Source organism: Panthera uncia, chromosome E3 (genome assembly GCF_023721935.1).
Source record: "Panthera uncia isolate 11264 chromosome E3, Puncia_PCG_1.0, whole genome shotgun sequence".
Taxonomy (NCBI): Eukaryota; Metazoa; Chordata; class Mammalia; order Carnivora; family Felidae; genus Panthera; species Panthera uncia.
In genome coordinates this window covers 5,327,024-5,353,995 of record NC_064815.1, presented here as the reverse complement: position 1 = coordinate 5,353,995, position 26,972 = coordinate 5,327,024, and the positions used below count along the sequence as shown (strand labels likewise).

Here is a 26,972-nt window from a genome sequence, read left to right as displayed (position 1 = left end):
TGCAAAATCCCATTCCTCAATAACGTCACATTCTGAGGACCACAAGACCAGGACTTTAAAAAAGCTTTTGTTATGGGGCGGGGGTACGCCGTTCCCCCAGAACAGTGACCTTCACAGTTAGATGTAACCTTAGTAAAGCCTCTCAGCATTTGCACAGAGAGCAGAACAGAGGTAAGTCCCAAGCGGATATCACATCTAAGGTCAGACCTCACCACCCCACATCTGCCTCTTGGCCTACGCTCCACCAGGTCATTCCTGAGACAGGATTATCCTTGAACAATACGTACTACTGTGGGTATAACTGCACAGGTGTGCATCTCTGACACGAGCCGTGTTTTGACCACCAACCTCATTCTGCTTCTTCCTCTTGGCGCGACAGGAGAGCTAGCCAAGATGCTAAGTGTGAATCTCCTTTCCCCAGTGGTTTCATGGAGAAGCAGACGAGTATCAGCCCTGCTTAGCCATTTCCCCAATATTTCCCTAAGTATGGGCACCGAGACGCTCAGCACCTCCCTGCCTCTGAACACAACACAGCCAAAGGCACCCTCATTCATGCCTCCTCTTGGACCAGGGAGAGCTTCTCAGGGTACACACCCACAAGTCATACTGCCATGGTTTAGGATACATCCAGATGCTCCTAACCAACCAGAATCCTCTGAGTCCACATCGAGGGAGACAGAGACAGAAGGAGAGCTGTTTGAGAGAGGTCAGCCTGCCGGCTGAAATTTAGCCCCCCCACCACCCCGCATAGCATCGATTCTCAAACAATGTCTGCCAACGAGCGGCACCAGCATCACCTGGGAGCATGTTAAAAGGCAAATTTTCGGGTCCACCCAGACCTACTGACTCAGAAACTCCAGGGGCAGCCACCCGTGTTTTCAGATGCACATCCAAGTCTGAGCCTGTGTTAGGCTCACGGAGGCCCCAAGCTTGGGGACTGAGTGGTTGCTCAGGGGGCAAGGAGACAATGGCCCAAAAACCACAGCGGGTGAGAAGTGTCAGATGTGAACTACAGGGGACACAGCAAGAGTCCCTCGCGCATTAGAGGAAAAGACTGAGCGTGCCAAGACGCAAGACAATAACGACAGCTCCCAATCATTCACTCATTCACTCAACAAATATCCATTGCCTACTATGTGCCAGGCACTAGTCAAAGCTCTGGGAACACAGCCAGTGTGCAAGATGCACAAGATCACTGTCTTACCAAAGCTTGTATTCTAGGGGACAGGATAAAAAAATATATGCGTGTTAAATACATTTTTAAAAAGTATAACACGTGGGGCGCCTGGGTGGCTCAGTCGGTTAGGCGTCTGACTTCGGCTCAGGTCATGATCTCGCGGTCCATGGGTTTGAGCCCCGCATCGGGCTCTGTGCTGACAGCTCAGAGCCTGGAGCCTCCTTCAGATTCTGTGTCTCCCTCTCTCCCTGCCCCTCCCCCGTTCATGCTCTGTCTCTCTCTGTCTCAAAAATAAATAAACATTAAAAATAAATAAAAAATTAAAAAAAAATAAATAAAAAGTATAACACGATCAAGCGACACCGACACATGGCAGCCTTATTCGCAACAGCCCCAAAGTGGAAACAACCCAAATCAGCTGATGAATGGACACGCAGAATGTGTTATATGCAGTGGAGTATGATTCAGCCACAAAAAGGAAGGAAACATCGACACCTGCTACAACATGGATGGAACCTGGAAACTTAAAGCTCCTTGCAAAGGACCCAAAAAGCCACGGGGTACGTGATTCTATTTCCATTAAGTGTTCAGAAGGGGTTAATCCATAGAGATAAAAAGGAGACCAGGGGTGGCCAGGGGCTGGAGATAGGGAGGACTGGGGAGTGGCTCTGGAATGTATACGGACTTTCAACCATGAAAATGTTCTGGGATCAGACAGGAGTGATAGTTGCTTCAATTTATGAATATGTCAAAAACCACTGAATTGTACACTTTTCTAAAATTCTACATAAACAGAGAGAGAGAGAGAGAGAGAGAGAGAGAGAGATAAGGTGACCAGGAAAAGCTTTCCTGAGGAGTTGACATTTGAGGTGAGCCCTGAACTGTAAGAAGGAGTTGGTCGCGTAAAGGTGATGGAAAGAAACTTCCTGGCAGCTGGAGCAGCAAATACAAAGGCCCTGGGGCAGTAAAGAGTTCATATACTTGAAGTACAAGCCAAAAGTCCAATGAAGCTGGAGGATAGGCAATAAGGAAGGGACCTTTCAAGGTGAGGATTATCCTACCCATTTTATGGAGCAAAAAAAAAAAACTGTTCAAGTTCACCCGGCGCATCACTGCAGGGATTGAGATACAAACCCGAGTGTCTCTGAAATTAGAGTTCAGCCTCCTTCCTTACTCTGTGCTGTAAGCAGAGTCTGAAACTCAAGGAGGCTGCAGGAAACGGAAGGTTTGAGGTAAAGCAGGCGCTCCAAACCTGATATGCCTTTTTCACTTCTAAACAGGATCTTCATCATGAACTTCAGGGCGTCCCTGGACCCCTCGGGCATTGAATGGAAATTTTGTTTGTGTATTTTTCTCAAGCAAGGAGCCATAGCTTTCACCAGTTCCTCTAAGGAGTCCCCCCCCCGGAATTCCATGTTATTCAGGCTTTCAAGAGGTTAGTAAAGTAAGTTATCAGGACAGCTACCACGAACTCGGTCAGCGTGGCTATCTGCACATTCCCTGGGCCTCTCCGGTGTGCTGAAGTTCCTGAAAACCCAGCCCAAAAGCCAAGGATGCTTTTCCCCAAGGCAGCCCTTCCCAGGGCATGCAATGGAGAGGAGAGTTCTTAAGAGGCCTCCATATCCTGGAAAAGCAGTCTTCAAAGTAGAGTCCACTCACTCTACACACCACAAAAAAATGATTCAGCATAAGGACAGGAAATCCAAGAACTCCTGTGTACGGTCTTTAGTCATTCAAGTGAGGAATCAATGCAATATGGGTATGGATGCTGGCACCCTCACTTGAGATGCCCACGTCAGCCAGCGAGAATCAGGAAGCTCAGACCAAGAACGGTGACTGGGGTACATTGCCCATATTACAGCTATGTGCCCCCCTAAAGGGGATAGGCAGATACATTATCTAGGTTTAGCAAGGCTAACCATCACTGAGCAGGCACATGGCTTAACCACCACCACCGCCCCCCCAACCGTAACAAAACCACAGGCTGAAGAAAATTCTGATAGAGGAAGCACAAGAAAACAATCACGTTGTGGGTGCTAGGCATTGAGGAGGACACCTGTTGGGATGAGCACTGGGTATTGTATGGAAACCAGTAAATTTTATATATACCCATAAAAAGAAAACAATTCCGTTGCCTCTCCACTTTTCTTCAACAGCTAGCTTGTTACAAGGTTAAAAACAACAATGTTCTATTCAGATCAAAGCCAAGTCAGCCAAAAATAGTCAAAATTCTCATGAAAAATATTCAAAATGTGGACTGTTTATTAATGATAAGTTTCATCCTCAACAAACATCATGATTTGACATCAGCTAATGATTGCATGACGTCATCATGCTTACCAACAGACTTTAATATTTACTGCACCTTCAGCTCAGCTTAAAATTTGTTTTTATGTGTGCTTTATAATGTACCTAACAACTGTTCACTGGTCCATGCACATACTTATTAGTACAATAAATGTGTATGGATTAGGGTACAGACCAAAAAACATGTTAAAATACGTGTCCAAAAAGCTTCATAAATAAGACAATGGACATCACCAACTATGTGCTATAAACCAAATTCCCAAGGATTTGCCATCTATTTGCGGCACATAGTTTGGGTGCTTCTCAAACCATGTGCATTCGTGCTACCTCGGGGTCTTGTTAAAAATGTAGATTCTATTTCAGTAAGTCTGAGGCAGGGCATGAGATTCTTCCACTCAAGCTCCCAGGTCACAAAAATGAGGCGGCTCCACAGGACATACTCTGAGTACTAAGTCCCTAAAAGAACTATAATGGTAGCTTTTAAGTGTCCACTTGACTATGGCACAGGGTGCCCAAATATTTGGTGAAATGTCATCATGGATGCATCTAAGAATGTGCGTTTGGATGAGATGAACACTGACATTCAACAGACTGAGTACATTGCCCTCTAGCATTCAGGTGGGCCTCATCTAATCAGTTGAAGGCATGCAGAGACAAAAGTCCCACCCTCTCTTGAGTAAAAGGGAATTTTCCTGCCTGACAGCCTTCAAACTGGGATGTCAGCTCTGCAGATTTCAGACTTCCTAATGGCAAGTCCACATCATGTATCTCACTCTTGCTCTCTCTCTCTATATATATCTCCTACAGGTTTTGTTTCTCTGGAGAACCATAACTAATACAGGAACCTTACTAAAGAAACTACACTTTTCTTTGATATCTCTTGTCCCAGCTCAGAACAATTACCTTGAAACATTGCCATTTTTGTGGTCATAGATGATTGAATATTGGCAATTTCCTAAGTTTCAATTTAGCGTCAATTTCTTTCTAGATGTACTCGTGTGTTATTTGTCTCGTGCCATTTGACTGTTAGCTCTTTTGAGTGCAGGGATTGCGTCTGTATTGTCACTATTCTCTTATAGCTCTCAAAACAGTACTAGGTATGCCATAGGTGCTCAATAAATACCTATGAAATGAATACATGAATGGGTGAATGAATGAATGAATGAACAAAAGACAAGATACTTTCTTTTGTAAATTATGATGTCAGAAACCAGATACTGGTTTTGTCCATGCCAGATACTGTTCTAGACACTGAGGATACAACAGAAGAGATGTGGTGTCCCCACACTCCTTACTTTGGACAGTAAAGCAAAGATACAGATAATCAAGTAGCAAACCAGGAAATTAATAAGTTAATTTTAGGCTGTAATCTGAAATGAAGCAAGAAACACCAGGCGATGAGCCAGAGGGGGGCGGGCAATGGTAACTGAGTCGTCAGGGTCGTCAGGGACAGCTTCTCAGAGAAGGCGACACCAGAGCGGAGACCTCCATGGCGAGGGAGCCAGCGCATGAGGTCTGACAGAGGATTCGAGCCAAGCCAACGCGACAGTTCCAAGGTAGCAATGAGCTTGGCATATTTGAGGAACAAAAAGAGAATACGGTGTTCCTTCACTTTCCAATCACAGCGAGCAAATAAAAGACCCCAACATTCCCAAACAGAGCTCAGAACCTCCTCATCTGGCTTCAAAGCTCCCAGGAATCCCGAGGTCTAAACTATGTTCTGACATTTAAACACCTGAATAGGATTCCACAACATTTCCTCTGAAGCATCTTTTACTTTTTCAAGAACGCAAGGGCCGTGGGCATGAGGTAACTTTCTGGAGTGGTGGTTACACAGGTAGAGGCAAAGCTCCTGAAACCACACTTAAACTTAAAACGTGTGCCTTTTACTGTGTAAAGTATATACCCCACTGAAGGTGACTGCTAAAACGCAAGGACTCCATCGCCCAAAGAGAAGTAAAGTAACCTGCCACGAGCGAGACTTTATAGAGACTTCTCCATGGGCAAAAAGATTTGCCTGCAAGGGTTTCTCCAAGCTGGGGAGCTGGTCAAAGCCAGAGGGTAACCACAGACATGCAGGAAAAAGGGGCAGCGGGAAGAGAGAAAAGGCAAAAGGAGGCGAGACGTTTATCGGTTGATGCTGCTTCTTTAAAAGGGACTCCAGCTCTTCTGAAGCGTGTTTGAAAAGCACCCGGGACACTGTGCTGTGCAATGTGCCAGTTGGATTTCTGATTCTGTTTGAAGGTGGGCAAAATAATGACATGTGTTCCCTACTGGCCTCAAGCGTATGGAGCTTCAAACACACATTCCTGCCCCCAAGGTCGCTTCTCATCAACTGCTCCTTCCAAGGGCGCTGGCCCTGCCAGGGGCGGATGCAGGAAACACTCCTGGTCTTGATCTTACAGGGGCTCCTTGAACTGGCCCCCCTGCACGTGTCGCCATTTGCAGAACAGCAAGCACTTCTTTGTGATCTGAGAGCACGTTAGTCCAGCACGTGTCCACTCAAAGGCCATGCAGCCTAGTGGTCAGGGACCTGTGCCCTGGCCTCAGACTGTCCGGGTTGGAAGTCTGACTCCTCCACTCCCCAGGGCCTCGTTCATCCTCACGGAAAGCAATCTGTGCCTCTTCAGAGGCACACTGTCCTAAGGCCTGCCTCACTGGGGCAGGGCCTGGAATTAAATGAGCACTTATACATAAGCTCGTGGTGAAATAGCAGGCTGGACAAGGGTTCTTTCATATCACCCAGGCCAACACTTTGCAAGGCATTTAATGAGGCCATTCCCGGGTCTTCTCTCCTATTCTGAACCTGTCCCCCTCTGCTGCTTAACTGTGAAGGAGTTAGGAGACTGGACCAATGCCACACAGCTTAAAAGATGGAACAGGGCAAGGACTAGGTACTGAGTTTCAGACTACAACATTTACCCCTTTGGCAGGTAAGAGGTAGAAAATTCCAGTAATAAGGGTGATGGCAAAGGGGTAAAACTTGCTGAGCAGTGACCATAACGAGGTCCTGTGCTAAGGGCCTCCCAAGTCCAGTCTCAGTGAAACCTCACACAAGCCTGGGACATAGGGATCACCAGGGTCTCATTCTACAGACAAGAATCTAAAACTCAGAGAGGTGAAGTCACATTCCCAAGGTCACACAGCTCCTAAGCGGCCAGGCTGGATGGAATCTCCAGACATCTGACTTGAGGTAGGCTCCACTGAGTCTCCAGGGACTCCAGAGTGGGGGTGGAGACCGAGGCCGACCTGAGAGCTTCCTAAAGAGGGAAATCACCACTGGGTGGCAACCAACAGCTTCCCTGGGAAAATGCACGTCAGTGTTGTCCAAACTACCAGTTTCTCAAGAGAAGTCAGGAATCGGGATTTCTATGTGAAATCTCCTTAGTTCTAAGTTGGTTTTAAAACACAATGTATGACAGAGACTGAAGAAATTTTACAGCCAGATGCAGTGAGCCTTGACCGGATCTGAGTTTGGGAGCTCAAGCTCCAGAGGACATCTTTGGTACGACCAGGAAAATGTTACCCTGATTGGCTACTTGATGGTATGACAGACTTTCTGCCCTTCTTGTCGAGGGTGATCCTAGGATCGTGTCGTGGGGGAGAATGTCCTTGTTCTTAGGCAATCCACGCTGAAGTATCTAGGGATGCAGTGCCATGTCTGCAATTCGTTTTCAAATGTTTCAGCCAAGAAACACAGGAAAAGGAAAGGGAGGGAGAAAGGGACAGAGGAAAAGAAAATACAGAGTGTGTACTAAAGCAAACATGACAAAATACTAATAATTGTGTGGCCTGGATTAGTAACTCTCAACTGGGGGTGATTCTACCCCCGGATGACATGTGGCTATGACTGAGGACATTTTTTTTTTTAACTGTCACAGCTGGGTTGTAAGGGGGGTGCTATTGGCATACTGGGTGGAGTCAAAGCGTGCTGCCAGACCCCCTACGATGCACAGAACAGCCCCCCCCCCACTACCGAGAATGAGCCGGCTCCAAATGGCAGTCGTACCGGGAGTGACAAACCCTAAAGACATTTTTATGTTTCAAGTTTTTTCTTTTGTATGTGCAAAATGTTTCACCGAAAAAAAAAAAAAAAGAGAGAGAGAGAGAGAGAGAGAGAAACTTTAAAATATAAGTAAGAATACATAAATAGCCACACCTTGCAGACCAAACAAAACATGCCTGCATGGTTGGGTAACCACAGCCGGCCACTGTTTGCAGTCACTTGTTCCGATCCATAGTGGCTGGATGTAATGCTGCTCTGGCTGGTGAATGAGGGTCTCTGAAGCTCTTCTGATATCGTGGGTGAGACCCCCGCAGCTCCTGGAATTAGCGACTTTCTCCTGTTTTCAGGTCCCAGTCGGCCCAGAAGGGAGCAGCCAACATGCCCAGGACTCTGGGTCTGAAAACCGACATCACGGAGGCCTCTTCCAGGATACCACCAGGAGCAATTGGTGACCTAGGGGTGCTTTCCAATGAAATGAGAATGAACCCCTCATCTCAGTGACCCGCACAGCCCAAGACAAAATAAATTAAGAGGCTGTGGCTGAGACGTTAATTTCACCCAGAAGCTCTCAGGTGGCTGGGTGCACCCCACCCAGGTACCCCCTGGCCCCCACAAGCAAAACCCAATGAGCTCATGGCTGTGGCTGGGACTTGAAATGAACAACTGCACACACACAGTGCAACATGCATTTGGACGGTCCTTGGGGCAGCCCCCAGCACCACAAATACACAAAGCAGAAATGCGTGCAGAAAACACACAACCAAATGCAAATAAGGGAGTGGGCTTGGATTAATTCATCCATTCCCAAGAATGTAAAAAATAGTCCCAAACTCAAGAACAGTCTTCCTCAAGAACGTCAAGGCCACTTTTGAAGAGCCATTCAGGGAGACTGTTACATGCGGATTTCTGGGGCTCATCCCAGACCTTTACTGACCCAGAACCTTTCCAGACAGAACACAAGAATGTGCATTTTAGGAAGCCCCCACCCCCACCCCCATCCAATGCTCACTGGCACTGAAAACACCTTGAAATCAGGGGCCTGGGGACTGCAGTTTTATAACTGTGTGACCTTGGAGAAGCCATCCAACCTGAACCGTGATTTTCTCATCAGTGGGAATTGACAGCACTTGTCTCCTAGGGCAGCCGTGCACACTAAAGGCGTGTTTACACACACATGCACGTGCGCGTGCGCGCGCGCGCGCGCGCGCACACACACACACACACACACACACACACACACACACACACCCCTAGTACGGTGCTTGGCAAATGTTCCTTCATTTTCCGTAATGGTAACTGTCCACACACTGGAAAACCTAGAGAGCTTTACAAAAGTACACAGACTCAGCAACCCTAGAGATTCTGATGGAAATTGTCGAGGGCGGGGCCCCTAGCAACAGGATTTTTTTTTTTTTTTAAAGCACTCCAGGTGGTCCTAAACAGCAGCTGGGGTTGAAAACCACAGGGTGGAAACTGCCAATAAAAATCAACTATCCTTTCTCTTCAAGAGAATGTACTTCTACCGCATTCTGGAATTTCCAAACTGTACCCGGAGAGTCCTGTGGCCAGGCTCTGTTATCAGAGGACTGGGTGCCCCGCGATGCCACCCCCAAGCAGCCCTTTAGTGGTCCCTGCAGAAGTGGCCACAACTGACCAAGCTGGGGGGGGGGGGGGGGGGACTCTTTTTCTCCAGACAAGAGCTGCAAGGTGGCAGGACAGGAATGGGAGTCGCTCCTGGGCCCTCAGGTCGGCGGTGGAGCGCTCTCGACAGGAATACCCAGATCACGCGGAGCCTGAAGATCACACATCACCTTCTCCCGCCGCAGGCCAAAGGGAGCCGCCCACCCTTAGCTCCGCTGGCACCTTCCCACCTCCCCTTCTCCCGCCTTTCCTCCCCTCCTCCACCCCCCACCCAAACACCCAGGAGGGCTTCTGTAAGCGCTGGTTTGCAAGGGAAAGGCTCAGTGGATACTTCAGCAGAGGAATTAACCCGAATCTGCAAGGCAGTCTACCTATCCCTGGGGGACTCTCTCCCTACCAAGGCGACACCCGCCGCCTGCCGCAGTCCTGCCTCGGTACTCTTCCTTCACCTCAACACAGACCCCGGGAAGCTACAGGGACTGGTGGGGACTGCGGGGAAGTGAAACTCCGGCCTGTGGGGCTGGCGACAGGGCTTCTTGGGGGTGCAGGAGGTGGGCGGGGCCAGCGTGTTACTCGCTCAGTGGGTCAGGGTTTCCTGAATCCCCTGGAAGCTTACTTTTGTGCTTCAAGACCCCAACATCCACCCACCCCTCCCTGCTGACCCAAACCAAGAGGAACTTCCTCACCTCTTGCCCCAAATCCCTCCCCTCTGGGGAAAAAAAAAGAAAGAATGATCGGATACTCTGCGTATAAATAGAAAATAATTACTAGTGAGGTGGTAATGTTCCTTCGCCTATTTTTGGTGGGTCTCTTTGTTCAGATTTTTTAGGCAGGCGTACGGAGCTCGTGCATCCACACGAGCACACATGGGCCCCCGCCGGAGGTGTGGGGAGGGTGTGTGTCTGGGGGGGGGGGGGCCCATGGCGACCCCCGTTGCCTAAACTCGGCAAGAAGATCGAGCTAGCTAGCGCCCAGCCATCCAGCCGTTCCAAGACCGCCAGTCGCTCTCCAACCCCGCCTGCCCAGACCTCACGCCAACCCTGGCCTCCGTCGGGTCTGGGGGCTGAGTCCTGGGGGTTGCGTTCTCGGCCTCCAAAGTTACTGGGTTGTGCGAATCAATTTAGACACTTTTAAAAAAAGCAAAAGGCAAATAGCTCCATTAATCCCCAAATGCCTTCTCCCATCTGCTGCGACTTGCTGGCGCTGGGACTTGCATAATGAATAAGGCAACCAGGAAAGTTGACGAATCAGGGGGGCGGGAGGGGGGCTCCCGCCCTTGGAGTCCGCGCCAACCCCCTGCAAGGGGCGCAGCGCGCGGCGAAGGCCCCGGCCCCCAGCAAGGAGAGGTGGCGACGGCGGAAAAGGGCGAGGGGTGCAGGTGGCCGGGAGGCAACCGAGGTCCCGATTCCGGGGACCTGGCAGCTCAGAGAGAGAGAGAGAGAGGCGGCCGCTCCAGGCAAGGCTTTTGTTCTCGCCCTCCCTCCCCTCTCTCTCTCTCTCTCCACCTCCCTCGCCTCTTTTTCGCGAGCCTTACGAGTTGCAGGCGGCACACACTCCTTCCCTCCCTCACACACACGCGCGCGCGCGGGCTCACACACGCCCCCCTTCCCTTTCGGGCCCGCCTGCCCTGTTTACCTAGAAGCTAGCGTCTGGAATCCGAGGGGTAGACCCCTCCCCAAAACCCAAGACTCCGGGGCAGCGGGCTCCCGGGCTGTGTGTGTCTCAGACCCGCTTCAATCCTAGGCGGGAGGGGGCGGCGGGAGGGTGATGGGTGCAGAGACCCCCCCCCCATACACACACGCGCTCCAGTCCACACCTGTGCGGAGCCCAGCGCCCCCTCTCCGCGCCGGGAGCCGAAGTTGGCTTCCCGGGCGACCTCCCCCAGCGGAGACGCGGGGGGGCGGGGGGGGGGGGAAAGCGCCATTGCCCAGGGAAAGGTGGAGAGGGAAGACGAGGGAGAGCGGCGCCTGGAGGGGAGGCGGCGGGGGGAGGGGAGGCAGCCCACCTGGACATGTGCTCCCTTTGCGGCCGGTGCGCTTTCTCCAGCCCCAGCTTGGTGAAGATGCCTACAAGCACCATGACGGCCACCACCCCGCAGATGATGTAAACGATCAGGTTGGTCTTGTCCTTCGTGGGGTCGTGCAGGGGGTCGTCCTTGCGTGCGGGGGGCTTGCCGGTGTTGAGCCACAGCGGAGTGTCGTAGTTGGTGCAGGTGCTCTGGTTCAGTCGCCGCTTCTTAAATGTGCAGCAGAACCGGAAGCCACAAGTCCCGCAGCAGAAGATGAAGTCGCCCGAGCTGCAGTTGAACGGCGGGTCCCACTGGCCCATGACATCGAAGTAGCCCCGGCAGAAGTCCGGCGTGGGCGCCCGGGTCGGGGGCGCGTCCGAGGCCCCCGCGCCCTCGCCGGCCTCTCCCGAGGCGGCCCCGGACCGGTTGCCCCCCGCCAGCACTACCACGCCGCCCAGCTGCGCCAGCTGCCCGTGCCCCGCTCGCTCCTGCGCCCGGCACACGCGGGCGCACAGCTCGGTGAGGAAGCAGCCGAGGAGCAGCCGGAGGACGCGGCGCATCGTGTCTCCCAGCCCGGGCTCGGCCGCTCGGCCGCCGCTGGAGCCGCTGCAGCCGCCTCTCGAGGCGCGGCCGAAGCTGCCGAGGCTGCTGCCGGGGGCTGCGAGCCGCCGCGGGCCGCACATGCAGGGAGCGGCGCGGGGCGCTCGGTGGTCGGCGGCCACTGCGCTCGGCTCAGCCCGCGTTCGCCTCCAGCGCGCCGCGCGCCGAGGGGCCGGCCGGGGAGGAGCGCGCCTGACCGGGCGGGGGGAGGATGAGCGGGGGCAAGCGCGGGGTGCAGGTCCGGCCGGCTACGGGGAGAGGCGGGGGCCGGAGAGCAGGGGAGCGTCGGTCTGTCCGCGCTTCGCCTTGGCCGGCGGCTCCGGACTCGCCGCCCTGCGCCGGCTCGCAGGATCCCTCTCACCTCTCCAGCTCGCCAAGTGCGCTGGAGAGAGCGAAGCAACACTTGTGGAATGAAGGGAGGGCAGGAGGAAAGGGGGAGGGGGAGGGGAAGGAGGGCGGGCAGAGGAGGGAAGGGGGGGTGGAACGGGCGCGAGCTCGAGAGGGGCGGGGGCGCGGAAGAGGTGACTCGGGCGGGCGGGGGGGCGGGAGCGAGTTGGGGGGCGTGCGGAGCTGAGCTAGGCTGGCGGGCGGGGAGGAGGGAGCTTCGGCACCGGCTGAAGGCACCGCTCGGGTTTCCCGGCAGGTGGAGGATGGCTGCGGGACCTCCCGCGCCCTCTCGGGGAGGGAGGCACGGCTCAGACCTGTTCCGGGCGAAGAGGCGGCTCCGCCCGTGGCTTTTTCAGGCGTGCGTGCGGAGGAGCTGCGGCTCCAATCTGCCCTCCAGGGAAGAGGGGACTCGGAGGGGTTAGGGACAGACTAAGTGGCTTCCACTCCAAGGCGGACTGGGGTACAGACTGATCAGGATCGCCCCTCCTTGTGCACGGGGCCGCCTCGCCCTTCCTTTCCCCCGAATGCGCCCTCCAGCCAGGCGCGCATCCGGGATGGTTCTACTCCCTGGGACTTGCCGAGGACCAAGGCTCAGCTGGGAAGGCGGGGTGGCAAGCCACTGGCCCCGAGGTCAGCAACCCCGGGAGAAGGCCGTGAGATGAAGTGAAGTCGAAGAAGCGCAGGGGGTAGGGAGAGAGCAGACCAGGCAGGAGCACGTCCCACGTCCTGGAAGGTCTTTCCTGGGACTCTCCTAGGCCCCAGGACCTGCCACTTCTGTCCCTCTATGACCTCGCGGCGTTCCCTGCGTTCCACAGGAGGGCACACCGCCGCGCCTCCTCTGCGCGCCCAGATCCGGTGCAACGCAAGGCCTGGACACCTAGCCTCAGCCACCCTCCCGCGCCTGGAGTTCGCGCGTGGGTCTCCGGAGACGGCTGGCGCCTGTGCTCACGGAGCCCCCCAGACATCCTCACCCGATGTGGCGCAGTCCGGCCTTGCTTCCTCGGCTTCCAGCCTCCGGTCGTCGCCCGTCAGCATTTCCAAATCTGCCCTCTCCACTCAGCAGATTCCAGCCACCCGTCGGCCCTGTCTCATTTCTCCCACTTCTGTCCTCTGCTTGAATTTGACTCCAATAGCCCCCCAAACAGCATTTGCACCAAAGCTGCGACACCGAATTTAGATCTCCACACGCCCCTGCGTTTTTGTTTTTTTAATTGCATTAACTAAGTATACACTTTGCAGTCGGCTGGGCGATCTGCAGGGAAATGATGCCTCCAACCTCCCCACCCCCTGCCCTGGGCTTCAGTCAGGGGCTTCTCCAGGCATTTTCAAAGCACCAAAAAGTTGGACCACATATAAAATGACATAGTGGGTTCTCTTTAACTGAAAAAGCATGCTAGAGAGGTGGTTACTGGCCTCTCTTGCAAGTTTTCTCAGAATGACAGGGAGCTAAGCTAATTGTGGTTTCTCTTCGAAGAATGTCACCTACTGTCTTCCGAAAGACTAGCATAGAATGACCCTATTCCAGGAAAAAACGAACCAGGCCGACCCTGACCCAGCATATCCAGGAAGCATGCCAGCCCTCGGAGACTCACTGAATTATGGGCTGTATTTTGTCCCAAACCCACCTGGACAAGGTGTGAGATTGTTCAGTCTAAATGCATCAGAGCCATCGGAATGAGCTTCCCGAAATAGGGTAGTGTGACATGTCTGTCGACCCACACCCACCACCACTGTGTGAGCCTCTACAAACACAAGCATTGGTGTGTGAGAGCTAATGATAGCTGACATTTATTCGATGCTTACAACATACCCACTAAGCTTGTCTTTTCTAAAATCACCTCCTCACAGATGCTCAAAGCAGTGCCTGGCATCTCGCAGACAATCTGGGAATAGTTGCTAAACCACTTGAGTGACTGATCTTATTTAACTCTATCTCTAGGTAATATTACCGGGCCCACACAACAGAGGGAGAGACTGAGGCCCAAAGCAATTAAACCAATTGCCCACAGTAGTGCAGCAAGGGACGCTACCCAGTTGGCATTTGACCCAACAAATGTGACTCCTGGGTCTGTGTTCTAACCATTCCAGGTAGTGCCTTCCTAAAATAGGCCTCCAGACTCCCTGTCCATCTGACATTACGTTATATATTTGGTTTTTGCCTGTCTCCTGTCTCCGCACGTCGATTGGTAAACTCCAGGACAGAAAGGGGCCTTGATTCCTGCAGCATCTCCCAGCACCTACAGCAGCGAGAAGCATGACGAACACTCAAAAAATACTTAGAGGCTGTTTTGATTAACTTACTAAGCTCTCTTACGCAAGACCGTTGGTGTTAAACCAAGGGAGGAAAGGAACCCGTACGACAGGAACAGACAATGGAGTTTCTGCTGTCAGGACCACACAGAGGGATTGGGATATTTCTAGGCACTAAATCAGAATAGGAAAGGACTGTTCCAGCAGGCCTGCCGAGGTCCAGGAAGCTGAGGCTCAAAGAGGTTAAGGGCTTTGTCCCAAGGTCACATGGTCAGCAAATGGGAAAGCCGGGGCTGGGTGCAGAATGCCAGACTCCTAACCTCTGCTTTCCTGCTTGCCCACCCCCACCGCACCCCACCAATGCACCTCCCAGCAAGCATAGGGCTGGGAGCCTAGGTCAGTGGCCTGGTAGAAGAATAGGTCACAGACACCTTCCCACAAGAGTTGGGGGTGTTCAGATACTTCTAAATTTGATTTTAAGAAAGAGGGAGGAAAAAAAAAAACCACCTTCGCCAAAAGAGACAAAATCTAGACAGCAAAGTCCATTTTAGAATGTCTCCAATCTCTGTAAAATATTGCCTGTCACCAGAACATTTGAGTCCGGTTCTCAGAGGAGACTCACTCTGGCTGCTGTTCCCGGCTTTAATTAACAGAGACTGCCCCCTGTTTGTCACAAGGAGAGTGCAGGGAGCCTGCTTCAGAAAGAAGCCGACCTAATAGACCGACCTTCGCGGCTTATTTGCCAGATCCCAAACTCTAAACCTGCTCCCCCCGTGAGCTTCACCCAAAGTGAATTCCCTTGCTGTTCCCGCCTGCCCCTCTGGAATATCGCCCACACCTGTTTCCCAAGCCTTTGAAAAATATGTACAAGAAGGGGGGAATCAGGCTCATTTTACTCTTTAAAGGAAGAAAGCCACTTTCCTCTGGGTATGTCAACTCAGTAAATAGAGTCACTGTCGCCTAATAGGTGTGTGATTATTGAGAACATGTCCCCATTTAGAACACATGGTTGAGAAAACATTTCTTTCAGGGTTCCTCACGGGGAGGGGTGCGGTGGGGGGGGGGGATGGTTATTAACTTCCTAACTGAAACACCTGTCAAGTTCATGGAAGATGAAAAATCATCATCAAAGACCACCCCCCACCACTACCCAAATGAATTCATGCAAATGTGTTGAAATTAAAACGCAGCTCTTAATGAAAGTGCTTTCTATGAAAGAGATGATGACATTATTTACAAGACAGGCACTTTTAATACCTAAAGAAGAATCTCGTTTGCTCTAGGCTTAATTATGTCAGTCTGCAGCACCATTTGCAAGGAGCCTGCAACCGTACTCCCAACAATTAAGGGGGAAGGAGCGATGTTACAAAGGAAGTCTGCTCACCAGGACTCGGAGCCAGTGTCCCTCTATAAGCAACTCCACAAATCAGACTATTTGTGTTGTGGCCCTCACCTGAAGGCGTTGATTGTTAATAGTCCTCATCAGGTGGCTTTTAGGGTTTCAAAAAGGTTTCTTAGCAACTATTAGCCTTGAGAAAAAAGAAATGAGAGGACCCGGAAGCTGTTGGTTCGAAACCTTAAGAGCTACCTGGGGGGCTGGAGGGGGGGCGGGGAATCAAAACTGGACTCCCATATACAGAGCGTAAGGAGAGACCAAAGAAGGGAGCAGATGTCTCCAGATGGGCGGGTGGTGGGGGTAATAAGCTAGGGAACTTACAAGGCCTGCCCTGGGCCCTGCAAGGCGAGTGGATCTCTGCAACTGCCTGCCAGAATCTTACAAGTTTATATTACACAGAGCTCGCAATGGGGGTCAGTAGTATATTGTCCAGATGGTCTTAACAGCACTTTGCTCTCCCAAGGCTGCATCCTTGAAGCAGACTCCTAGTGCCAGAACAGTGGGTGGAATATACGTTGCAAGGACAGAGGAGGGGGTGATGAGCCTCTGATTGCCCACCTCCAGCTCAGGGGTCAACTGGAGGCCATGTCCCCTGGATGACTTTCTCCAACAGAAGCCAAAATGTGGCCAGCTCCTTGCCTTGCGGGGGCAACACAATGATTTGATGTATTTTATTCTCTTTTTCTGAAAAGATAAAGGAAGATAAAAGATAAACTACAAGAGAAGTGAAGCGGGTCTAAAGTTGGGTTTCCCCAGACTACAAGTAGTAGGTGAGAGGATTTTGGGTGGTACCGAAACATGTTTTTTTTTAACAATTTTATATTTACTTTTAATGTGTGTCAGAAAAAAATAACGACACGTCCACACTTGGCTTCATGGGCAGAAACATTTCAGGTGCACGTCAATTTAAAGTACATTTAAGAAGAATAATAAATACATTACAGTATTTATTAATAAAATATAAATAAAGAAAATAAGAGGAAGTGTCTTGTGTTTAGGAAAGGTGGATTTTGGTATGAGGACAGGGTTCCTCACTGTCAATGCTGTTGACATTCTTTTTTCAGTATTTATTTATTTTTGAGACTGAGACAGAGTATGAACAGAGAAGAGGCAGGGAGAGACGGAGACACAGAATCTGAAGCAGGCTCTGGGCTCTGAGCTGTCAGCATAGAGCCCGACTCGAACCCACAAACTGTGAGATCATGACCTCAGCCGAGATCAAGAGCTGGAGGCTTAACCGACTGTGCCACCCAGGCACCCCCTTTTATTTAACATCGTTTAAATGTTCATTTATTTTTGAGACAGAGTGAGTGGGGGAGGGGCAGAGAGAGAGAGGAAGACACACAGTCTGAAGCAGGCTCCGGGCTCTGAGCTGTCAGCACAGACCCGGTTGAGTGGTTCGCACTTACAGACCATGAGATCGTGACCTGAGCCAAAGTACTCGCTTTCCGGGGGGAGCCACCCAGGTGCCCCAGTGATACTGACATTTTAGAGTGGATCATTCTGTGCTGTGGGGAGCTGGTGTCGGGGGGGGGGGGAGGGGGGGCTGTCCTGTGCATCGTAGAAGGTTCAGCAGCATCCCTGGACTCTACCCACTAGATGCCAGTAGCACCTCCCAGTTGCCACAAACGAACACTGTGGATGAGCAGACACTGCGAAATCGATTGAGAACTGCCCCGTGTTGAAATCCTAGTTCTTTCTCCTATGAGGTTTATGGCCTCAAATGAGTCACTTAACCTTTCTAAGCCTGAGTTTCCCCATCTATAAGATGTGGATATGAATGGTGCTTTCCTGGGGCACCTGGGTGGCTCAGCCCGTTAAGCCTCTCTGACTCTTGATTTTAGCTCCAATCATGATCTCATGGTTCATGAGTTCAACCCTGTGTTGGACTCGACACTGACAGTGTGCAGAGCCTGCTTAGAATTCTTTCTCTCTCTCTCTCTCTCTCTCTCTCTCTCTCTGCCCTTCCGCCATGCACAGGTGCACTCTCTCAATAAATAAATAATAAATAAATAAATAAATAAATAAATAAAAACTTAAAAAAAAAGAGTGATGCTTTCCCCAGGAATATTACAAACACCCCATATCTTGCGTAGAGCGCTTGGCACAGTGAAACGGACCTTAGGCAGTGCTTAGTAAAGAGTCACTCTTATGACAGCCAACCTGAAGGAGGCTAGCAGGCGTCAGGCACTGCCCTGAGCCCTGGGGAGACCAAAGGCTGAGACAAGATCCTTGCTCTCCATGCAGCAACCCATGCTCAGGAGGGCCCCATGCTTTGCTGCTCTGCCGTTACCTTGGAACTCAAATGATTTCTGAACACAGGGCCTCACCAATTCTGCAGCCTGTCCTCTATGTAGGGGATGCAACTCTGGCAGAACGAGAGGCCAAGTGTGTGGGAACTTACAGGAGGATGTTTCGCTCAGCCTACACAGGCAAAGCCTTCTCAAAGGGGACATCCCAGCAACATGTAAGCATTCTCAGTAACATAGAAAGAAGAATTTTTTGTCTGAGTAGGCTTTATGGGTAGTGTGGAGTCCAATGCTGGTCTTGAACTCACAACCATGACATCAAGACCTGACCTGAGATCAAGTTTTACCAATGGAGCCACCCAGACACTCCCATAGCAAGAAGAATTTTGGTATATTCTCTTTTTTTTAATTTTAATTTTTTTTAACATTTATTTATTTTTGAGACAGAGAGAGAGCATGAACAGGGGAGGGTCAGAGGAAGAAGGAGACATAGAATCTGAAACAGCCTCCAGGCTCTGAGCTGTCAGCACAGAGCCCACCGCAGGGCTCGAACCCACAGACCGCGAGATCATGACCTGAGCCGAGGTCGGACGCTTAACCGACTGAGCCACCCAGGCACCCCTATTCTCTTTTATTTAATTTTAATTTTATTTATTTTTTTAATTACATCCAAGTTAGTGCAACAATGATTTAAGGAGTAGATTCCTTAATGCCTTTTGCTGATTTAGCCCATCCCTTCTCCCACAACCCCTCCAGTAACCCTCTGTTTGTTCTCATATTTAGGAGTCTATTATGTTTTTGTCCCCTCCCTGTTTTTTATTATTTTTGCTTCCCTTCCCTTGTGTTAATCTGTTTTGTCTCTTAAAGTTCTCATATGAGTGAAGTCATGTGATATATGTCTCTCTCAGACTGACAAATTTCACTTAGCATGATATCCTCTAGTTCCAGTCATGTAGTTGCAAATGGCAATATTTCATTCTTTTTGATTGCCGAGTAATACTCCATTGTATATACACCACATCTTCTTTATCCATTCGTCCATCGATGGACATTTGGGCTCTTTCCATACTTTGGCTATTGTCGATAGTTCTGCTACAAACATTGGGGTGCATATGTCTTTTCGAAACAGCACACCTCTATCCCTTGGATAAATACCTAGTAGTGCCATTGCTAGGTCGTAGGGTAGTTCTATTTTTAATTTTTTGAGGAAACTCCATACTGTTTTCCAGAGTGGCTGTACCAGTTTGCATTCCCACCAGCAATGCCAAAGAGATCCTCTCTCCACATCCTCGCCAACATCTGTTGTTGCCTGAGTTATCAACGTTAGCCATTTTGACAGGTGTGAGGTGGTATCTCATTGTGGTTTTGATTTGTGTTTCCCTGATAAGTGATATTGAGCATTGTTTTCATGTGTCGGTTGGCCATCTGAATGTCTTCTTTGGTAAAGTGTCTATTCATGTCTTTTGCCCATTTCTTCACTGGATTTTTTGTTTTCTGGGTGTTGAGTTTGATAACTTCTTTATAGATTTTGGATACTAGCCCTTTATCTTATACGTCATTTGCAAATATCTTCTCCCATTCTATCAGTTGCCTTTTACTTTTGCTGATTGTTTTCTTCGCTGTGCAGAAGCTTTTCATCTTGATGAGGTCCCAATAGTTCATTTTTGCTTTTGTTTCCCTTGCCTCCAGAGACATGTTGAGTAAGAAGTTGCTGTGGCCAAGGTCAAAGAGGTTTTTTCCTACTTTCTCCTTAAGGATTTTGATGGCTTCCTGTCTTACATTGAGGTCTTTCATCGATTTTGAGTTTATTTTTGTGTATGGTGTAAGAAAGTGGTCCAGGTTCATTTTCTACAGGTCACTTTCCAGTTTTCCCAGCATGACTTGCTGAAGAGACTGTCTTTATTCCAATGGATATTCTTTCCTGCTTTGTCAAAGATTAGTTGGCCCTACGTTTGTGAGTCCATTTCTGGGTACTCTGTTCTGTTCCATTGATCTGAGTGTTTGTTTTTATGCCAATACCATACTGTCGTCATAATTACAGCTTTGTAATACAGCCTGAAGTCCAGGATTGTGATGCCTCCTGCTTTGGTTATATTTTTCAAGATTGCGTTGGCTTTTCAGGGTCTTTTCTGGTTCCAAACAAATTATAGGATTGTTTGTTCTAGCTCTGCAAAGAATTCTGGTGTTATTTTGATAAGGATTGCCTTAAATATGTAGATTGCTTTGAGTAGTATTGACATTTTAACAATATTTGTTCTTCCTATCCAGAAGCATGGAATACTTTTCCATTTTTTTGTGTATTCTTCAATTTCTTTCATAAGCTTTCTATAGTTTTCAGTGTATAGATTTTTCACCTCGTTGGTTAGGTTTATTCCTAGGTATTTCATGGGTTTTGGGGCAATTGTAAATGGGATTGATTCCTTGATTTCTATTTCTGTTTCTTCATTGTTGGTGTATAGGAATGCAACTGATTTCTGTGCATTGATTTTCTATCCTGCCACTTTGCTGAATTCATGGATCAGTTCTAGAAGGTTTTGGTGGAATCTTTTTGGTTTTCCATATAGAGTATCATGTCATCTGCGAAGACTGAAAGTTTAACCTACTCCTGGCCCATTTGTATGTCTTTTATTTCTTTGTGTTGTCTGCTGAGGCTAAGGCTTGCAATAATATGTTGAATAACAGTGCTGAGAGTGGACATCCCTGTCTTGTTCCTGACCTTAGGGGGAAAGCTGTCAGTTTTTCCCCACTGAGGATGATATTAGTGTTGGGTCTTTCATATATGGCTTTTATGATCTCGAGGTATCATCCTTCTATCCCTTCTTTCTTAATGGTTTTTATCAAAAAAGGATGCTGTATTTTGTCAAATGCTTTCTCTGCCTCTACTGACAGGATCATGTGGTTCCTGTCCTTTCTTTTATTGATGTGATGAATCACATTGATTGTTTTGCAGATATTGAACCAGCCCTGCATCCCAAGTATAAATCCCACTTGGTCGTGGTGAATAATTTTCTTCATGGATTGTTGGATCAGGTACACTAATATCTTGTTGAGGATTTTTGCATCCATGTTCATCAGGGAAATTCATCTATAGTTCTGCTTTCTCGTGGAGTCTTTGTCCGGTTTTGGAATCAAGGTAATTCTGGAATCATAGAAAGGGTTTGGAAGTTTTCCTTCCATTTCTATTTTTTGGAACAGCTTCAAGAGAATAGGTGTTCACTCTTCCTTAAATGTTTGGTAGAATGCCCCTGGAAAGCCATCTGGCTCTGGACTCTTGTTTTTTGGCAGATTTTTTATTACTAATTTGATTTCTTTACTGGTTATGGGTCTGTTCAATGTTCTATTTCTTCCTGTTTCAGTTTGGTAGTTTATATGTTTGTAGGAATTTGTCCATTTCTTCCAGATTACCCATTTTATTGGCATATAATTGCTCATAATATTCTCTTATTATTGTTTTTTTATTTCTTCTGTGTTTGTTGTGATCTCTCCTCTTTCATTCTTGATTTTATTTATTTGGGTCCTTTCCTTTTTCTTTTTTGATCAAACTGGCTAGGGGTTTATCAATTTTGTTAATTCTTTCAAAGAACCAGCTTCTGGTTTTATTGATCTGTTCTACTGTATTTGTTTTTTAGTTTCAATACCATTGATTTCTGCTGTAATCTTTATTATTTCCTGTCTTCTGATAGTTTTAGGTTTTATTTGCTGTTCTTTTTCCAGTTCTTTAAGGTGTAAGGTTAGGTTGTGTATCTGAGACCTTTCTTCCTTCTTAGGAAGGCCTGGATTGCTATATACTTCCCTCTTTTGACTGCCTTTGCTACATCCCAGAGGTTTCGGGTTGTGGTGTTATCATTTTCATTGGCTTCCATGTAATTTTCAATTTCCTCTTTAACTTCTTGGTTAGCCCATTCATTCTTTAGTAGGATGTTCTTTAGTCTCCAAGTATTTGTTATTTTTCCAAATTTTTTCTTGTGGTTGATTTCGAGTTTCATAGCATTGTGGTCTGAAAATATGCAATGTATGATCTTGATCTTTTTATACTTTTTGAGGGCTGATTTGTGTCCCAGTATGTGATCTATTCTGGAGAATGTTCCATGTGCACTGGAGAAGAATGTATATTCCTCTGCTTTAGGATGAAATGTTCTGAATATATCTGTTAAGTCCATCTGGCCCAGTGTGTCATTCAAAGCCATTGTTTCCTGGTTGGTTTTCTGTGTCAGGATGTGTCCACTGCTGTGATGATGTGTCCATTGCTGTAAGTGGGGTATTTAAGTCCCCTACTATTATGGTATTATTATCAATGAGTTTCTTTATGTTTGTGATTAATTGATTTATATATTTGGGTGCTCTCACATTTGGAGCATAAATGTTTACAATTGTTAGGTCTTCTTGGTGGGTAGACCCCTTAAATTATGATATAATGCCCTTCTCCATCTCTTGTTACAGTCTTTATTTTAAAGTCTAAATTGTCTGATACGAGTATGGCTACTTGGGCTTTCTTTTGTCAACCATTAGCATGATAGATGGTTCTCCATCCCCTTACTTTCAATCTGAAGGTGTCTTTAGGTCTAAAGTGAGTCTTTTGTAAACAGCATATAGATGGATCTTGTTTTCTTTTCTTTTTTTAACTTTTTTTAACATTTATTCATTGTTGAGAGATGGCGAGAGACAGAGTGCGAGTAGGGGAGGTGCAGAGAGAGAGGGAGACACAGAATCCAAAGCAGGCTCCAGGCTATGACCTGTCAGCACAGAGGCCGACGTGGGGCTCAAGGTCACAGACCGTGAAATCATGACCTGAGCCAAAGTCAGATGCCTAACCGACTGAGCCCCTGGATCTTGTTTTCTTATCCATTCTGTTACACTCTGTCTTTTGATTGGAGCATTTAGTACATTGACGTTTAGAGTGAGTACTCAAAGATATGAGTTTATTGGCATTTTGTTTCTTGTAGAGTTGGAGTTTCTGGTGGTGTTCTTTGGTACTTTCTAGTCTTTGTTGCTTTTGATAATTTTTTTCCCGTCTTTTCTCCCCTCAGCAAGGCCCCCTTAAAATTGCTTGCAGGGCTGGTTTGATGGTCACTAACTCCTTTAATTTTTGTTTGTCTGGGAAACTTTTAATCTCTCCTTCTCTTTTGAATGACAGCCTTGCTGCGTAAAGAATTCTTGTCTGCATATTTTCCAATTCAGCACATTGAATATATCCTGCCACTCCTTTCTGGCCTGCCAAGTTTCTGTGGCTAGGTCTGCTGCAAACCTGATCTGTCTTCTCTTGTAGGTTAAGGACTTTTTTTCCCTTGCTGCTTTCATGATTCTCTCCTTGCCTGAGTATTTTGTGAATTTGACTATGATATGCCTTATTGATGGCCCGTTTTTATTTAATTGAATGGGGGTCCTCTGTGCTTCCTGGATTTTGATGCCTGTGTCTTTCCCTAGGTTAGGAATGTTTTCCACTATGCTTTGCTCACATAACCTTTCTGCCCCTTTTTCTCTCTCTTCATCTTCTTGGACCCCTATGATCTGATGTTGTTCCTTTTTAATGAGTCACTGATTTCTCTAATCCTTGAATCGTGCTCTTTTGCCTTCACTGTTTGCTTTTCTGCTTCATTATTCTCCATAAGTTTTTCCTCTGTATTGCTAATTTGCTGCTCTGCGTCATCCATCCTTGCTGCCAGGGTATCCATTCGAGGTTGGAGCTCAGTTATAACATTTTTTATTTCCTCCAGACTAGCTTTTACTTCTTTTATCTCTGCAGAAAGGGAGTCTAATCTATTTTCGACCCCAGCTAGTATTCTTATTATCGTGATTCTAAATTCTGGTTCAGACATCTTGCTTGGATCTGTGTCGATTAAGTCCTTGGCTGTCATTTCTTTCTTCTCTTTCTTTTGGGGTGAAATCCTTCAGTTTGTCATTTTGAAGGAAGAAAAGGAATTGATAAAGCAAAAAAAAAATTAAAATGAAAAAATTAAAAACAACACACACACACACAAATCAAATAAATGATGCCAGACTGTAGGTGTGTTTTGGTCTGGTTATTGAAAGGAGCTTGATAGATTAGAGAAAAAAGTGGGGGGGGGGAGATAAAAAAGGAAAATGTTTGGAAATTTGAGAAAATGAATACAATGAAATAGAATAAAATGAAATGATGAAGTAAAATAGAATTTGAAAACTTTACAAAAAAGTAAAAAATATAGTAGAAAAAATAAAGAAAAATATTTTCAATAAAAATTGAAAATAAAAATAAATTTTTTGTCTTTCTGTATTCAAGAAAAAGAAGTGAAAAAGAAAAAAAGAAAACTGAATAGATGGACCAGTGAACAGGCTGAAATATGATTGAAATCACTTCGTTTTCCCCTAGAAGTCAAACTATGAAACACTTTATAGTTCATAAACTAAGCAGGCGGAGAGACTTGTGTTCCTGAAGAGCGAGGTTGGCCCAGTTGGGCGGGGCTTAGGGTAATGACTTCGTTCTCCACTAGATGGCGCTGCTCAGCTCACTGGAAGGGATTGTTGTGGCGCTTGCAGGTGTGTATGCGCATGCGCGGGAGCGATAAAAATGGCGTCATCCAGCTGCCCAGTCTCTAGTATGGAAACTCTGTGCTCTCCCCGGCCAGCAATCGCGCACCCATCCTTTGTCTCCGGCTTCCTCTGCTCCCGCTTCTACGCTGTCCGTGTCCAAGCCATCAGGTTGCCAGGCGGCACTTACCTCCGAGCTTTATTTCCTACGCGGCTGTGTTTCCCGACCCCTCACTTCGGAGGGACCGCGGCTTGGACCCGCTCAGATCCTCTGCAGGAGGGTCTCCCTGAGCAGTGGCTGGGTGCCGGCCTCACCCGGGAACGTTCGCGGGACTCTGCTGCTGCCGTAGCCAGAGACTGCGGCTGGGCGCCAGCCTGCCCCAGAGAAGGTTCACGCGATCGTGTAGCAGCAGCGTTTCGGGGATCATGGAAAATCACAACACGCATCTGGCCCCAGGCTTCACCCTTCCCACCAGAGCAGCACCAGGTAACGAGCTGCGGAGTTTCAGATTCTGCGATCCCCTGTTTATAGAGTCTTAATGGAATTTAAACTCTCTCCTTTCTCCTTTCTCCCCTTTAGTTCAGTCCCTATGGCTGTTTCCACTTTTCTCCAGCTGCTTTTGGGGGTGGGGGGTGTGCTTTCCCCCCCACCCCCATCCTCTCTCTGCAGGCAATAACAGTTCCCTGCCCTCAGTGGCTTCTCCCTCCCCCAGTTCACCTCTCTGCCCCGCGTACCTGCTGATTTCTGTGGTTCAGGTTGTGCAGATAGTTGTGTTGATCCTCAAATCTGTTTTCTAGGTGTGCAGGGTGGTTTAGTGTTGATCTGGCTGTATTTCATGGACGTGATGTGCAAAAAAATTTCCATGCTGTTCCACCATCTTGGCTCCTCCTGGTAGATTGTCTTTACAAATAGTTCTCAGGGCACGTGGGTGATTCAGCCGGTTAAGTATCCAACTCCTGATCTCACAGCTCCTGAGATCGAGCCCTACATGGGGCTCTGCGCTGACAGGGTGGAGCCTGCGTGGGATTCTCTCTCCCCATCTTTCTGCCTCTCCCCCTCTCAAAACAAATAAATAAACTTAAAAAAAAAAAGAAACCAATTCCTTCATTGTAAGACCCATGTTCTCCCCTTGTTTTGCAGTGAGAGAAAAGTTATGAACTTAGGTGGTTCTATAGAAATAGAGGCAATAATTGTTTCTGAGACCAGTAGCCAAAGCTCTGCCTCCATTTAGGACCCAAGGTCTTAAATACATATTTAAAATACAGACAGACAGACATATGTACCCTGTAGGGTCATTGGCTTGGATAAAGGAGGAGACTGAAATGCAATTATGAAGAACAACATAGGGGGTAAGAAGAGAAATTAAAAGAATAACTGATTTCACCATCCATAGCCTTTGAAACGATTTGGTGTCTCAAATGTCAGTCTGAAGAACAAAACTGAAGTTTTCCATACTTAAGTTTCCACTGGTCCATAGAAAATGGAGAAAAATTATGGTTGATGAAATAGATGTTCTGTAAGCACCTCTTTTAAAGGTGTGTACTCTATTTGTATAATAATTCACTTTCTCAATTATGTTAGTCTTATCTTTATCAGTGTGTGTGTGTGTGTGTGTGTGTGTGTGTGTGTGTATGCACTCGTATGCATATTTAAATATTTCTTACCAGGGAAAAAATGGTCGACTTATCGTCCCTAATTTTTGGTCATTTTACTAGAGATGAAATCCCAGAGTCTGGGATGACTAATTTAAGAATCTCACAGTAGCTTTTGTTCACAAGTAAAGTGGTAGTTTGAAGCAATTCTCTGAATAATTTAAGTCCCTCCAACTGTACTGTGAAACCAAAATAGGTTTTAGGGTCATGCATTTTCCAGCTAAATACATTGGCTGAAATGACAAGGTGTATCCCCAGGAATCAGCTATGGCTGGATGCAAACCACACAACTCCCCAGACTCGTGTCTCTCTGCTCCAACAAATGCCTATAAATACAGATTGTATCAGTTAGTTTTTGCCATGTAACAAATCATCCCAAAACTTAGTGGCTTAAGATAACAACTATTTATTTAATACTTCTGGGGATTGGCAACTTAGGTTGGCCTCAACTGGATGGTTCCTCTGGTCTTGGTTGGACTCACTCATGCATTTGCTGTTAACTGCCAGGTCACCAGGGTGCTGGTTGGTCTGGGACAGCCTTCATGTGGGACAGCTCCTCTCTGTTCCATGAGATTTCTCATAAGCCATTAGGCTAGCCCAGGCTTTTTCACATGATGCCTGGGCAGGGTTCCTACTCACTAAAATAAAGCACATAAGACTTATTGAGACCCAGAGTCAGAACAGGCACATCATCCCTATGCCATATTCTGTTGGCACAAAACAAGCTACAAAGGCAGTTTGTATTCAAGGAGAATATGGAAGAGTGGCAAAGTTGCATTGTAAAGGAACATGCA

General features: G+C 47.9%; 1 protein-coding gene across 1 annotated transcript; it reads right to left on the bottom strand.

The window, feature by feature from the left end:
* Window positions 1–9,924: 9,924 nt before the first annotated feature.
* On the bottom strand, window positions 9,925–11,699 carry SHISA9 (shisa family member 9). Its single transcript, XM_049639364.1, has 2 exons — window positions 11,137–11,699; window positions 9,925–10,033 (listed from the first exon to the last, which is right to left on the bottom strand). Exons 1-2 carry the CDS (start codon window positions 11,697–11,699, stop codon window positions 9,925–9,927), a joined length of 672 nt encoding a protein of 223 aa, XP_049495321.1.
* Window positions 11,700–26,972: the final 15,273 nt, after the last annotated feature.